General features: G+C 46.9%; 1 protein-coding gene across 2 annotated transcripts in view; it reads right to left on the reverse strand.

Annotated features, from left to right (window-relative positions):
- LOC119171547 (unhealthy ribosome biogenesis protein 2 homolog) overlaps positions 1-14,431 on the reverse strand; it is an 80,386-nt gene that overhangs the window by 33,761 nt on the left and 32,194 nt on the right. The window contains exons 13-17 of one of the 2 annotated variants that reach the window (XM_075892262.1): positions 12,328-12,539; positions 1,918-2,148; positions 1,238-1,384; positions 907-1,070; positions 254-391 (exon numbers count right to left, since the gene is read on the reverse strand). In XM_075892262.1, coding sequence (XP_075748377.1) covers positions 254-391; positions 907-1,070; positions 1,238-1,384; positions 1,918-2,148; positions 12,328-12,539 — 892 coding nt within the window. Of the gene's footprint in view, positions 1-253; positions 443-906; positions 1,071-1,237; positions 1,385-1,917; positions 2,149-12,327; positions 12,540-14,431 lie in introns of both variants that reach the window. The other variant, XM_075892261.1, reaches the window with a different exon arrangement.

Raw genomic sequence — 14,431 nt, forward strand, 5'->3', positions numbered from 1 at the left:
TCAACAGAACGATCTATAATAAAACCTTCTTGAACAATGAGGTGCAGTTTGTGCTGAGTATTCCTGACAGGCTTTGTGTGCAAAAACTAAAAGAAGCAAGAGCGAAAATAAGAAACGCGTGTGGCAATACTTTATTTGCAACAGGCTGGCGTTGTCAGCTTTCTTATTTTTTTGTTTTCCATGGCAACACATGTATAAAACTTGCATTCATATGTGACGAAAACATTCAACACTGAAGTCAACAAGCACTTACCTTTTTCTAGCCTTGAACATCGTAGAAACACATTTCCATACAGCTGTGACATAGCAGGTCTGGGCCAACTTGCATTCAATAAATGCTTGGCTTCCAAGGTAGGTGGTGACAATTTTTGTTTGACTGATGGAATTCTTGCTGCAGGAAATGGGCACCCCTCCAAACAATGAACAAAAGCGCAGGCTAAATCTAAAACAACACAGATGGATAATACAGAGGTCTAGCATAATGAGCAACTTAAGACTAATGGCATAAAGACAAGCATGTGAACAAAACATTGTTTGCAATGTCACTCAGCATGCAATTAGGAGTTATTATTATTTATTACTTGACCAATGGAACGTAAAATCATACAATGGATTCGATTCCGCAAACTTTGTCATACACAGTAAAAAGTAGGAGAGACACAAATGAAATAAAGTGGATTGGTTGTAGTTAGACGATGTTCACACGATACTACGTACGGCGACTGCCGTGCTAGCGCCCCTTGCGGATGATATCATATAGAATCTAAGAGGATTATCCTTTAAATGCAAAGTTTACGCAAGGACACTGAAGAGTTTAAGGCCTATCCTTGTGCTCTATTTTGTTCGTTTCACAGTAACACACTGCCTCTCACATGAGCAAACTAAAATAAAAGAACAGCGACTTGCCTGTCAACCACATCTTTTCCTTTCGTATGTGCCATCACTTCCAAGAAGAACTGGCAGAGTGCTGTGACATCCTTAGCTGGCAAGTAAGGGGACAGCAGGGGGAAGTTGATCAACAGTGTGTGCAACGAAGCCACAGGAAAATGGCTTTCTGAAATTTCACATACCTGAAAAACATGAGACACTGATGAAGATAGCAATCATTCGGCAGTAAAGGAAGACATGCCATGTCAAGATGGATGTAAAAAAAGGTGAATCCACTACCAAGTTACTTCCTGCAAAACCTTTGAGCAAGATTTCCATCTCTAATACCGCCGAGCAAACACATACACACCCTCTGTGACCACACTGAAGTGCTGACAGTCATGTCAACATGGGAGAAAACCAACTTGGCTGTAGCTTGCAAACTCGCTTCAAGATGTTCGTTTGTAACTTCCGTGAACAGGACAAGTGCCCTAATCTTTTGAATCCAGAGAAGCATCTGCGAGAAAATGAAAAACAATGAAAAAAGGGGGATGGGGGTGAAAGAAAGAGAATATACCAGTTGTTCAATAATACTACATGAATGAGTGAATTAATATAGGCCTATCTTATCCCCCAGAAAAGTAAGCTTGGCCAGAATTGACTATTTACTGTGAGCAAAAATCTAGACAATAGCATGGGAGGAAAAGGGTGAGGACAGAGCTGTCTGTTTCTGTGTGTATCTCAATTTTCAGGCTAGTTTCATTATCAAATATCTCAGACAAATTAGCCAGACTGTCAGTACTAACTAGAGTGCTTCTGTACCACTATTCCAAAAGTAAGGAAAGTAGGCATGCATAATAAATGACAAAACTTGGAATTTGACCACCACATCGCTCTCTGACCATCCTGCAAAAATGTGACAGCAAAGTGCTGCAGAGCTCGAGTGCAACGAATCAGCATCCCACAGAAATATTACTTTAACTAGCATACTAAATAGTAACTGAATACAAAACTCAAGAAACAACCAGTGGTCCACAACATATCACTCACGAGGTGGTGGCATATGAGCTTTGTGTGGTCTGCTTGCATCATGACCAACAGGGACTCCACTTTGTCAGCTGTGAGGGAAGGATGGAGGAAAGAAAGGTCCGTGGCCTCCAGCGGTGCTGTCAGCTCGGGAGCTGTGTATGCTTCGCCATAACTTCTCCGATATAGGCAGAGAACAAGATGAAGCTCTCCCCACAGGTGAAACATGGACAGAGCACATCGGGCACGTTGCTTCTGAAATGAACAATCCATGACCATGCTATGTTAGAAAAGGTGTCTTGTATAGGTAGAGCAAATAATTTTTAAAATCTGGAAATCAAAGTGCACTACAAGCAACAGTGCAAGAAAGTGACTTCGAAAGCTTTAATAGCAGTTTTGAAAGTGTGTAGAAACAGAAAACTGTACATAGATGCTGTAATGATTTAGTTGGCCTATCGAAGCACTTTCTGCATATAGAACTATACATTGCTAATTTCTAATGCATCTACGTAGCCGACATTGCAGTAAGCTATCACCAAAGCATCAAAATGAACCGTCGATACGGCCGCCGCCTCGCTGTCCTCATGAGAAGTTACTGTAAAAAAGGTAGCCTTGGAGTACGCGTGGATAACAAGCATGAAGAGCAAAAATACAACCGAAGCGAGAATCGAGGGTGCTACCGTGTTGTGGTAATTGTCACGATCTTTTCTGGGCAGAAAATGTTTTTTTTTTGTTTTCCAGAAACGTGCAACGTCATAGTGACAAATGGCCCTTTGAGACAGCCATGGCAACAGTAAATTCTTTCTTCATCACTAGAAAATCGGATACCTGTGATTGGACCTTGAAGTTTTGTATTTGCAGAGAGCAACCGTTGGTTGGCAGAAACAGTTCTGTGACCTCCGCTTGCTGTGGGCTTGTCAGCTGCGATGTCTCTACGCTCACACTATTCGTGAACCCCGCTGTGGCGCAGGGATAATTAAAGAAGACAGGGGACGTGCCGCACACAGATAGAAAGAAAAACAATACAGTGTGTAGAAGCAGGCGTAGAAGGGAGGGAGTGAGCCATTGTGGCTGAGGGGGGTCGGCATAATAATAAAAAACAAAAGAGATCCAACTGACAAGGAGGTGCCAGGTGCTGGTTCTTGAGACTGCAGCGGATGAAAGTAGCGACTGTGTTTATTACGTGGGTGAAAAAATAAATAAAAAAAACTTTGACGACTGAAGTTGAGGGTGCGTTTATTATGCAAGTGAATACGGTAATGTTTATGCGGCACTAATTAGTAGCTTCTCGCTTGAGTACCATTTGCAGGGTTTATCAATAGTGAAAGATAAATGCCCTACAGCCAACTGTGCACAGCCACCAGGCAGTGACTCCCAATGATCAATATTCCCAACAAGTGTGACCTGCTTCCTGTCCCGACAAAACCACACACAACTGGTGTCCTTCAGACTGCTCGTACTGCCACTGTCAAGTAAAACTGAAATAAACATACTACGACGATGTCCTGCCTTTGTGCTGTTGACTGGTGCAGCAGCGCTGCCATTTTCAACACGTAACTGAGCGTTTTAGCAGCGAGTCACTTACATATTATGGCCAGTTATTTATTTTTTTATTTATGAAATACTGCAGGCCAATTTAGAGGCCCAGGTAGGATTGCTTATATAGACATTAAACTGAAGCATTATAGATAGTAGAGTTAGATCTGTACAACAAGAAAACAAACAAGAATAAAATAAAAAAATGCACACACACATAAATGCAAATACAGTAGACTCTTTTAAAACGAAACCTGAAGGGACCAGGAAAACGTGTTTCCTTTAAGAGTAGTTTCGTTTACTGATAGATAAACGGGGGTACACTATTCAAGTAGGAAACCAAAGATATTAGTGACAGTTGTTCCCCTTAAGCAGCAATTTCATTTCAAACAGTTTCGTTCAAGGGGAGTCTACTGTAGAATAATGCTAATAAAATAAAATGTCGTGCAAAAAAAGACATCGTACAAGAAAAAGGTATATGGTACATATATTCATGTCACAGAACGAGCGCTCAATATGGGCGCGCCGCCAACTTCTTGCGATAACGCGCGGGAGAGACGCGGCGAGGTCAACGAAAAAAAAAAGAAAAGAGAAAACAAGCATCAAAGGCTCCCCGGGCGCGCGACGCTCTCCCCTCGGAAGCGTGGCTTCGCCGATGAACCTTCTCACCCCACAACGGCGGCCAGGCCGGGCAAGCACTGGAAATTTCTAGAAGGAAAGCAGCATGTTTTGCCGGGTTGAGTCATCTGTCGGGGACGGCCCCTGTACAGTCTCGCGCCTCTCCCCAGCCTTCGCTGCGTATCGCGCCGACGAAATGATGAGAACTTTCTGGAATGTCGCGCGGAAGGTATTTAACCGAGCAGCCGAGACGAGAGATCAGGAGAAGACAGAAGTTAGCGCCAGAGCGCGTAGGGATTCCGCCGTGTAGTCGGCGAAGGTTTTGTCCGTAGCGACAAAGCAGGAGAAGAAGAGGATTTCCACCTGAGGGGTGAAGGCTCGAGCTACAGGCAAGAGCGTGAGTTTACCGCAATCGAGCAAAGACGCGTGGCAACGGCTGCGTGTGTGAAGCCGACGTGTTTCCGGCGAAGAAGTTTGAAGCTTGGAGAGTGGCCAATTGAAGACGCGAGGTTTCCTGGAAGAGAAACTTCAGGGCAGCGGAACGGCAACAACGCTGGACTTTGAGTGAGTGATTCTCGAAAGAGTATCATTCAGACTTTTGTTCCAAGGACTTTGGACTGAATAGGTTTTCTATCTCTTTAGTCTTTAAGTGTCTTGGTTGTTGAATGCATGCGACTGCATTGTAGTGTGTACTGTTGTCTGTGTCCGTTGTTCAAGTGTGGCTAATTGTACTGTGTAGTACGTTGTTTGATCGGTGACATATTGTACTCAGCTATTGTGGAGTGAGCATATTTGTGTATTGTTTTTCTGATCTGCCATTATTGAGAATATAATTTTGTTGGTTTATCAACTCTCGGCTCTGACTTGTTCTTTGGGCCACAGCCGGCGTCCGCTGGCGCGCCAAAAAGGACCACTTCTAAATTGTCCCCGCTTTCGTGGTGCGGTTCGGGGGGCCGATACTTCGGCCCTTGGAATTAGCCCGGCGATCGCCTCCCTAATTAACGGGACCTGTGTGACAATTGATCTGCCGTCCGCGACGAGGACCTTTTGGTGCACAGTGTGTCCAAAGTAGTGAGAAAGAGCCTCGAGTTGTTGATAGTGCTATCGGAACGATTTTGTGGGTTGTTCAGTGTTCTCGTTAACGAGTGCAGGGGAGTGTTCCGATAGACTGATTTAGGCAGATACTTTTTGCACGCGGCAAGGTTTTATTTGCGAGTTGCGAGGCACCATGGATCTCGAAAAGTTAGTCGCTCTTGGTGAGAAGATGGGTCTTTCTGGTGCCGAACTACGGAAGTGGGTCACCCAGAAGGAAAAAGAAGAAAAAGAGAGGGCCAAGGAAGAAAAAGCAGCCGAGTTGGAACGAGAGAGGTTGGCAGCTGAGAGGGCCAAGGAAGAAAAGGCAGCTGAGTTGGAACGAGAGAGGTTGGCAGCTGAGAGAGCCAAGGAAGAAAAAGCAGCTGAGTTGGAGAGAGAGAAGTTGGCAGCCGAAAGGGCGAGAGAAGAAAGAGAGGCAAAGGAGCGACAGCTGAAGGAAGAAAGAGAGCAACAATTGAAGTTGGAGTTGGAGAAAGAAAGGCTGGCAGCTGAAAGAGTGAAAGAAGAAAGAGAGCAGCAATTGAAGTTGGAGCTGGAGAGAGAAAAGTTGGCAGCCGAAAGGGAGAGAGAAGAAAGAGAGGCAAAGGAGCGACAGCTGAAGGAAGAAAGAGAGCAACAATTGAAGTTGGAGATGGAGAGAGAAAGACGGGCAGCTGAGAGGGCGAAAGAAGAAAGAGAAGCGGAGATGGCTGAAAGGGAACGGCAGCGGCAGCACGAAATGGAACTCGAGCGCCTCCGTTTGCAACAGCGAAGTGAAACTCCGGTCCAAGCTAGAGTTGAAAGCAGCGAACGAGAGGATCATGGCTTCCGCTTGAACCCAAGCAAGTTGCTCGTAGCATTTGATGAAAGGAAGGACGACCTTGACGTGTACCTTCACAGATTCGAGACGATTGCAAGCAGCCAGAATTGGCCGGAACATCAATGGGCAACTGCTTTGAGTACTTGCTTGAGTGGTGAAGCGCTCAGTGTGTACGGTAGGCTGACGCCGACCGATGCAGCCAACTATGCCAAGGTGAAAGCTGCTTTGCTGAAGCGATTTAGATTTACTGTGGAAGGATTCCGGGACAGATTTCGGACAGAAAAGCCAGCTGATGGGGAGACGGCTACGCAGTATGCCGCCCGACTTAGCCATTATTTCGACAGATGGATTGAACTTTCAGGAACAGCGCAGGAGTACGATGAACTTAGAGAGCTCTTAATTAGAGAACAGTTTCTTACTAGTTGCCACCCAAGCCTGTCGCTGTACTTAAAAGAGAGGAGAGCTAAGTCACTTGAAGACATGCTTGAATTGGCTGATCAATTCTTGGAAGCGCAAGGTGGAACTAATTTGACCAAAGTCAAGAAGGAGTGTCCTGAAGATTCGAAAAACTCGGCACCTGAACAAAAGAAGCGTGCACCGGAGAGTATTCCGCGATGTTTCCTGTGTAACCGAGAGGGTCATCGCGCGAGCAACTGTCGTACTAACTTTACGAGCCATACGGTAGTAAAATGTTTTAAGTGTGGTCAAACTGGGCACAAAGCAGATGCTTGTCGGAACGGAGTGAGTCAAACTCACCAGGTATCCTGTGTGCAAGCGGCACCGAAATCTAATAATAATGCCGTCACTGATGGATTCGTAGAGTTGAAAAATGGGGAGAAAATTCCTATTGTGGGTGCTGTAGTGTCAAAACAGCCAACCGGTGTCACGAAGGGAATGCCAACGCTGCCTGGAAAAGTTGCGGGCAAAAAAGTTACGGTGTTAAGAGATACCGGCAGTTCCACTGTTATCGTGCGGAGAAATTTGGTACGGGAAAGTGAGTTAACAGGCAAAACGAAACCGGTTTGCCTAATTGACCGTACGGTTCGGATGCTTCCCGAAACAGAAATTGAGGTTGAAACCCCGTACTTCAGCGGGAAGGTTACTGCTTTATGCATGACGACCCCACTGTACGACTTTGTCATCGGAAACATCGACGGGGCGTGAGGACCGAATGATCCGGAATGTTTGGGAGAAGATCCTAAGATAGAGCCCTCGCCAACCCAGCGACCACGAGATACAGTGGAGGAGCATCCGGTGACGGATCTCACTACAGCCCAAGGTGAAGCCGCGGCGCAAAAGACAGTGAATGAGAAGATGATCGTGTTGAATGAGTTCACGGGCCTGGCAGCTGGACTTACGTCGACACGACCTCAACCGACCGACAGTGTAAAGATGACGGAGTCAGCCAGCCAGGCCAAATGTCGGGACATGAACAAGCGGGTGAATAATCGGACAGGATCGGTTGAGCGTCATGATCCGCTAGCAGTGTCGGAAGTGACAACGATGGCTGAAACGCCGCCTCAGATACCGTCGTTGGAAAGGGCTCGCCGAAAAAGAACGAGGAAAAACAAGAAGAGATCTAGCGAGCACCGCAAGAAAGGGCGCAAGCGCCGCTCAAAGTACACAGGATAAGCGCTGAGGTCGAATCAGAATGTGTTTGGCAGTGCTGAGTGCCATATGTTGTGTTGATGTTGTGTTATCTTGTGTCACAAGTGTCAAAGTGTTTGTGCTGTGATGTGATGTATAGTGTTGTATAATTGTTGTAAAGACAGAACTTTGTACGTTTGTATTGTTCGGAATGTGTGATGAAGCGTTGTACTCAGGTACCTGCGGTTATATTTCATGTGAGTGAAATTGAATTGTAATGTCCAATTGTATTGAGTGATATATTGTGAATGTGACGTGTCATGAGCAACGGACTATGTTACAGTCTTTGAGTATGTGGGAACTGTTTGCGCTCGTTTGTGTGGTTTTGAATATTATGAGATAATATTCTTAAAGTAGGGGGCAGTGTCACAGAACGAGTGCTCAATATGGGCGCGCCGCCAACTTCTTGCGATAACGCGCGGGAGAGACGCGGCGAGGTCAACGAAAAAAAAAAAGAAAAGAGAAAACGAGCATCCAAGGCTCCCCGGGCGCGCGACGCTCTTTCCTCGGAAGCGTGGCTTCGCCGATGAACCTTCTCACCCCACAATGGCGGCCGGGCAAGCACTGGAAATTTCTAGAAGGAAAGGGGCGTGTTTTGCCGGGTTGAGTCATCTGTCGGGGACGGCCCCCGTACAGTCTCGCGCCTCTCCCCAGCCTTCGCTGCGTATCGCGCCGACGAAATGACAGAGAACTTTCTGGAATGTCCCGCAAAAGGTATTTAACCGAGCAGCCGAGACGAGAGATCAGGAGAAGACGGAAGTTAGCGCCAGAGCGCGTAGGGATTCCGCCGTGTAGTCGGCGAAGGTTTTGTCCGTAGCGACAAAGCAGGAGAAGAAGAGGATTTCCATCTGAGGGGTGAAGGCTCGAGCTACAGGCAAGAGCGTGAGTTTACCGCTATCGAGCGAAGACGCGTGGCAACAGCTGCGTGTGTGAAGCCGACGTGTTTCCGGCGAAGAAGTTTGAAGCTTGGAGAGTGGCCAATTGAAGGCGCGAGGTTTCCTGGAAGAGAAACTTCGGGGCAGCGGAACGGCAACAACGCTGGACTTTGAGTGAGTGATTCTCGGAAGAGTATCATTCAGACTTTTGTTCCAAGGACTTTGGACTGAATAGGTTTTCTATCTCTTTAGTCTTTAAGTGTCTTGGTTGTTGAATGCATGCGACTGCATTGTAGTGTGTACTGTTGTCTGTGTCCGTTGTTCAAGTGTGGCTAATTGTACTGTGTAGTACGTTGTTTGATCGGTGACATATTGTACTCAGCTATTGTGGAGTGAGCATATTTGTGTATTGTTTTTCTGATCTGCCATTATTGAGAATATAATTTTGTTGGTTTATCAACTCTCGGCTCTAACTTGTTCTTTGGGCCACAGCCGGCGTCCGCTGGCGCGCCAAAAAGGACCACTTCTAAATTGGCCACGCTTTCGTGGAGCGGTTCGGGGGGCCGATACTTCGGCTCTTGGAATTAGCCCGGCGATCGCCTCCCTAATTAACGGGACCTGTGTGACAATTCAGTAATCATAAAATACAGTGGGTAAGGCAACACACGGTATGACACAGTAGGCGAGGTTTCGTCAAAGCAAAAAGCTTTTTTTTGTGCGAGTTTTTCTCCGGGACGGTCGCATTTTTTTCGCACCTCCCGTGCGTTATTTTTCGACGCCCGCTTCACGCCTTCAGGCGCACAGCCCTTCTGAGGGCTACCCCGAGTCATGGGCCCGCCTGTACTTTGGTACCGGGCTCGGGTCAACCAAAACCTGAAGGCTGACTTCCACCCGAAGCAGCGAAAGCTTCAGGATGCGTCTTCAACACCGACGCTTCGTGACCGATGACCATGGCCGTTGGCAGCAACATCGCAAAGCTCGCCTTCGGGTGCGTGAGGAAGAGCGCTCCATCGAGGCCGCGCCAACTCGGGCGGAACCCTCGAAGACGAATGAATCGTCCGCCTCTAGTTCCTCATGGGAACACCAGACACCACCGTCGTCGTCACCACATAGTCAGGACACGACATGGGAGGAAACTGGCGCCCCCAGCTTCCGCTTCAACTCACCAACTTGCCCCCCAGCTGAACTGGACGCCCACCCAGCTTCTGAGCCCGTCACACAACCCCCGGCCCCTCCTGCAGCAGTGGGAGAGCAAGGCGGCACCATCCTTTACCGCCCAGTTGGCAAGAAAGCCAACTACCTTGCCACGACCCGCAAAGCCATCGGGGCTTTCCTCTCCGGCTTCTCGGCCACTCGACGCGTCCGCGTCAATTTTCGGCGCAACGTCGTCGCTGTGGACATCCAGCCTCTCGCGGATCCCACACCCATGCTCCAGGACAGCCGGATCTGCGACACCCACGAAAGGGGGAAGCTCCCCTTGGTAAACAGCTGCGTGGGCACCATCTATGGCATTGACGCAACCCTTGACTTGGAGGAAATTGTGGCCAGCCTCAACTCAGCTGTCCCCGTCATCTCTTGCGTCCGACGAGGCAGGTGCCTCACGATCACAATTCAGGGCCCCACGGTCCTGCCGGTTGTGGCCCTTTTCAAGCTACAAAGGCCGGCCGCCCTCGACTGCCGCGGCCCCTCCAGTGCGCCCGCTGCAGCCGTTTCGGCCACACCACCGCAACCTGTTCACGGGACCAACACTGCCTCCGCTGCGGCGGCAGCCACGCCAAAGCGCCCTGTCCTGTGGAGCGCCCTCGCTGCATTAACTGCAGTGGCACACATCCGGCTAACGAACCGTGCTGCCCTTCCTGGCGAATTCAGCACAAGGCCGCCGTCATCATCGCCGCTTCTGATGGCCCCGTGACGCGCCGCCAAGCGCTGGAGAAAGCCAGAACTGCTGTCAACACCATCGACAAGCAAGGCAACGTGGAAGTCGTCCAGGGCCGCTCCTTTCGGGACGCTGTCACCTGCGGTCGTCGATCGGCGTCGGTGCCTGCTCCTCGCCCTCCTACCAGTGCGCCTGCTGCAAGGTCAAGTGCCCCTTCGCCCCCTCCTCTGGATTGCACCAACTCCGAGGCAGACCCGAGGAACATGGTAATCTCTGCACTTGTTGCGGCTATCCGTGCAGTGATGGTGTTGCTGCCCCCTGATTCTCCGGTTCGTGGCCTGTGTGTGGCGGCTATTGCTGCGCATGAAGCGATCGTTCCGGCGAACTATGGCGACGGGATTGACACATCGAGTTCCTCGGCACTCTCATCTGTGTGTTCAGCTAAACATGATTTCCTTTTTCTTTTTTTTTTCACTTCTTTTTTTTTTTGCTGTACTGAACTTCTTTTTTCTCTCCGTTCTCTTTCGTGTTCGGGCTATGCGCCCTTGCCAGTGTTCTGTGCCCCCACTGGATTATTTCACCAAGGTGAACAGGACACTAATCTGTAAGTTCAACTGTTTTTTTTCCCCCCTTCTTGATGAACTGGAACAATGTTTTTTTTTTCCTCTTTCGTCCCTGATCTACGTGCTCACCTGCTTATCTCAAATCAGTGCGTTCAACTGATTTTTTTTTCCTTCTCGTTGAACCGGAATCATTCGGCCTTTTTTTTTTTTCCTCTCTCGTGCTTGCATTTTGTGGTCATGCGAGTGTGTTCCCCCATCATTTGATGCACCTCTTAGGCTCATCCTCTTCTTTTTCGATGATTTATTTCCCCGGCCTTCCCGGCAGCTTTTCCCGATGGTTGGGGATCATCACAGCGGTTTTGGACGCACGCTATGTGATGCGGTGCAAATGCTTTTCACTACCCTTCTCTTACCTCTTCTCTTCTGTCACTTTAATTCCCATTCCCCCCTTCCCTGCACATAACTGTGAAGGTGCCCTCAATTAAGAGAGGCAGTAACGGGACTGCGCTTTTTTCTTCCTTTTTCCTCTTTCAAAGCCACTTGGTCAAAGCAAGAAGAAATATAACTACTTTAATCATTTTCTCAATACAAAGGCAAGTTCAACAAAAAAGCAATGCTCTTTTTTTTTGCAACTGCTGCATTGCAATCCACTTGGCATGAGCAACCTGTATTGTAAAATTGTAAGCAAGCAATTCTCGCTATATACCCGTGCCTCTATGGCAGGAGTGTAGCCATACTTTTCGGGGGGGGGGGGGTTCATTTTTGAAATGATCATTTCTCTATGCAATGGTGGAAAAAAAATTTGAGAGGGGCTGAAGGGGAGAGAACACGGGCCCGGTGTGCCACCGGTGGCTACGTCCCTGCTCCACGGTGAAAGGTAATTGGACAAGAACTAGAATTGGGGGCCCCGGCTTGGGTCGAAAATTCGGGAATGCTAAAGAAGAGCGTCAAAGAAGAATGCACAGCTGAGGCTCTAATAAAATGCTCCGTTAAATATGCATGCCTTTAGTGTTTTTGCTGGACAAGAGAGGATCATCGTGCGAAATGTAATGTGTTATGACAGGAGGAAAAGATGTTCTTCAAATATTTCTACAATTAGTGACAACTCAAAATGCAACCTCCAGGCCCCACACCACAAGGTTACTAAGAAAATTTCCCCACATTTTTCAGATTCTCGACGCGTGAGTTACCGAGAACCGCTGCAGCAGGATTCCGTAGGGAAGAACAAGTTGGAAAAAAATATAGTGCTGGGAGAGGAGGTGCCTGCATGGTTACTTGCACATATTCAAGTCTCCAGAAAATAGGAAGGAAGGTGCTTGCATGGGATTTCACGGCAATTGCCACAATGTAGCTTCAGAGGTGGTGGCGCTCGCTGAGCTTTCAGTGAAAAAAAGTGTCAGTGCAACTTCTCACTTTTGTACTCACATTTTGCTTCTTGAAGCTGACATCCAGCATCTGCGTGGCAAGCTCGCGGGTCGCTAGCATCAACTCGCAGATTTTCATCACATACAATGGTGGCGTGGTTGGGTTGACTACCTGGATGTGGTGTGCAAATGTTTGGAAAATTTCTGTCACAACAAGGACCTTGGGGAGGTGGTTCTCCTTTTTTTCAGGCACTCCACTTTCAGGCATGTTTCCTACAACCAATGAGTAGGAGAAAAAAAGAAACTTCAATGTTCACATCTGCATGACTTGGGGCAAGTGTGGTCATAAAAAGTAAAAACTTCCATAAATTTATTTTATGTCTAGGCATTTATTTTGAATGAAGTATACGAAACTGTTATACACACAATGCTCACTGAAGTTGAAAATTTTTACACTGTTCTGCTTGCTATATCCACGTACTGAGTGCAGGGCAACCAACAGCAGCACAAGGTGTTTAGAACTGCTCTGCACCAAAATAGTGCAGCTTTCAAAGTTCACTGTAGCACGGCCAGAAAAAAACTTTAAATTGATCTAAATGACATAAACTCGTTTGTTACCTCTCGAAAACAATTTTTATAGATCTCGGGAAAATAGTTTTTGACGGTATGAAACGTATTTCAAGAGACATTGCGGCATGTCAGAGTTTGCTAAATGAAACGCTCTTTCTAAAAAATATATATGTGGTAGAGCAACAAAAAATATTTTGGAAATAAATAAAAATTTGAAAACTGTGTAATTTTTTGTAGCTAGCTAGTAGACCGTGCAATAAAAAAAACACGATATATGCAAAAATCTTAAAAATAAGGACAATTTAGAATTTACATTTGAAGGATAAATGATCCAGAACAGTATAATAAATAATAAATATTGTATAAAATGTTTCTATTCACACAGACAAAGAGAATCGGAATCAACGTGCTGCTTCATTGCTCGTGCCCTGCTGTGCAGCATTGCTTGGTTTTTCATGAGACACAAGTGAACTCGTTCACTTTTTTCAGCAAATTTTTGTTTTCAGCAATAAGAGCCTGCAGATGTTCCAACATAGATGGATGCCCGTGATGTAAGTGATGCCTCTATAAACGTTCAATAAACTTCGCTATTTTGTCTAGCCTCATCTCTTTCTATGAGCCACCTCACTCCGAATAGGTTGAAGTTTCAATATATGCATCAAAAGATTTTTTTTTCCTATTAGTACATTGTATTAAGAAATTAACAATATTGCACGCAGTTCTATATTGTCTTGCACTGCTTCGTAGCGAGGGCCAAGGTGTGCTTCAGTTGCCTTCTTTGCGTGAGGAGAAGCTCTGCAGGCAGCGGCACCACACCGTGCCTCAGCGACCTGTGGACTTCGCACATAACCAGTGTAGCTATAATATTGCGTACAAAGGTCAGCGGCAACACACTTGTGACGGAGGAGACAACTTGACGGCGTAAACAAAACAAACACATGAACGGCTGCAGATGTCTTAGGCTGATGCAAACATCGTTGCCATAAAACTTGAAGCTAAGGTGCTGTCATCTTTGAACTCTAAGCTTGCCGTCACACAATTCAGGTGCGGCTGCAAGACACTTTTGAGCGGCGAGTGTTTTCTTGCAACACAGATGCACACCAACGCGCGCATGACGCCGCCGCCATAGGAGCGACTAGTGACACTAGATGTGGCCCTCTATCTGATATAATGATACAAGTGAAACCAAAGCTGCTGGAAACTATCTGAGCAGGCTACCTCCACACTTTATACATGCGGCAGACCTCCGGAAATATATCTTTGTAGAAATTATTTTCCCTGACTCCCAGCAATAGCTCTTAATTGAATGGTGGCATAAATTACTGTCAATTATACTACTCAACACTGCCACATTTCCAACCTGACACCTTAATTGGATATCTTACTTGTAAAGGTTATTTTTATTACAAACTATGATGGTACTGTTGCATAATCGAGAGAGGCATGCACTTTCGTCAAGTTCACCAGCCAAGTGCGTTTTCCCAACAACACACACACATTGGTTCAAGTAAAAGTCCGTCAAAACTCACTATGTTTCCAAAAAGAACAAATTAAAATTGATTCTGAAAGCTTAGTGGCTGGATTAAGAACTCTAA

This window comes from Rhipicephalus microplus, chromosome 4 (assembly GCF_043290135.1).
Source record: "Rhipicephalus microplus isolate Deutch F79 chromosome 4, USDA_Rmic, whole genome shotgun sequence".
In the NCBI taxonomy this organism is placed as follows: domain Eukaryota; kingdom Metazoa; phylum Arthropoda; class Arachnida; order Ixodida; family Ixodidae; genus Rhipicephalus; species Rhipicephalus microplus.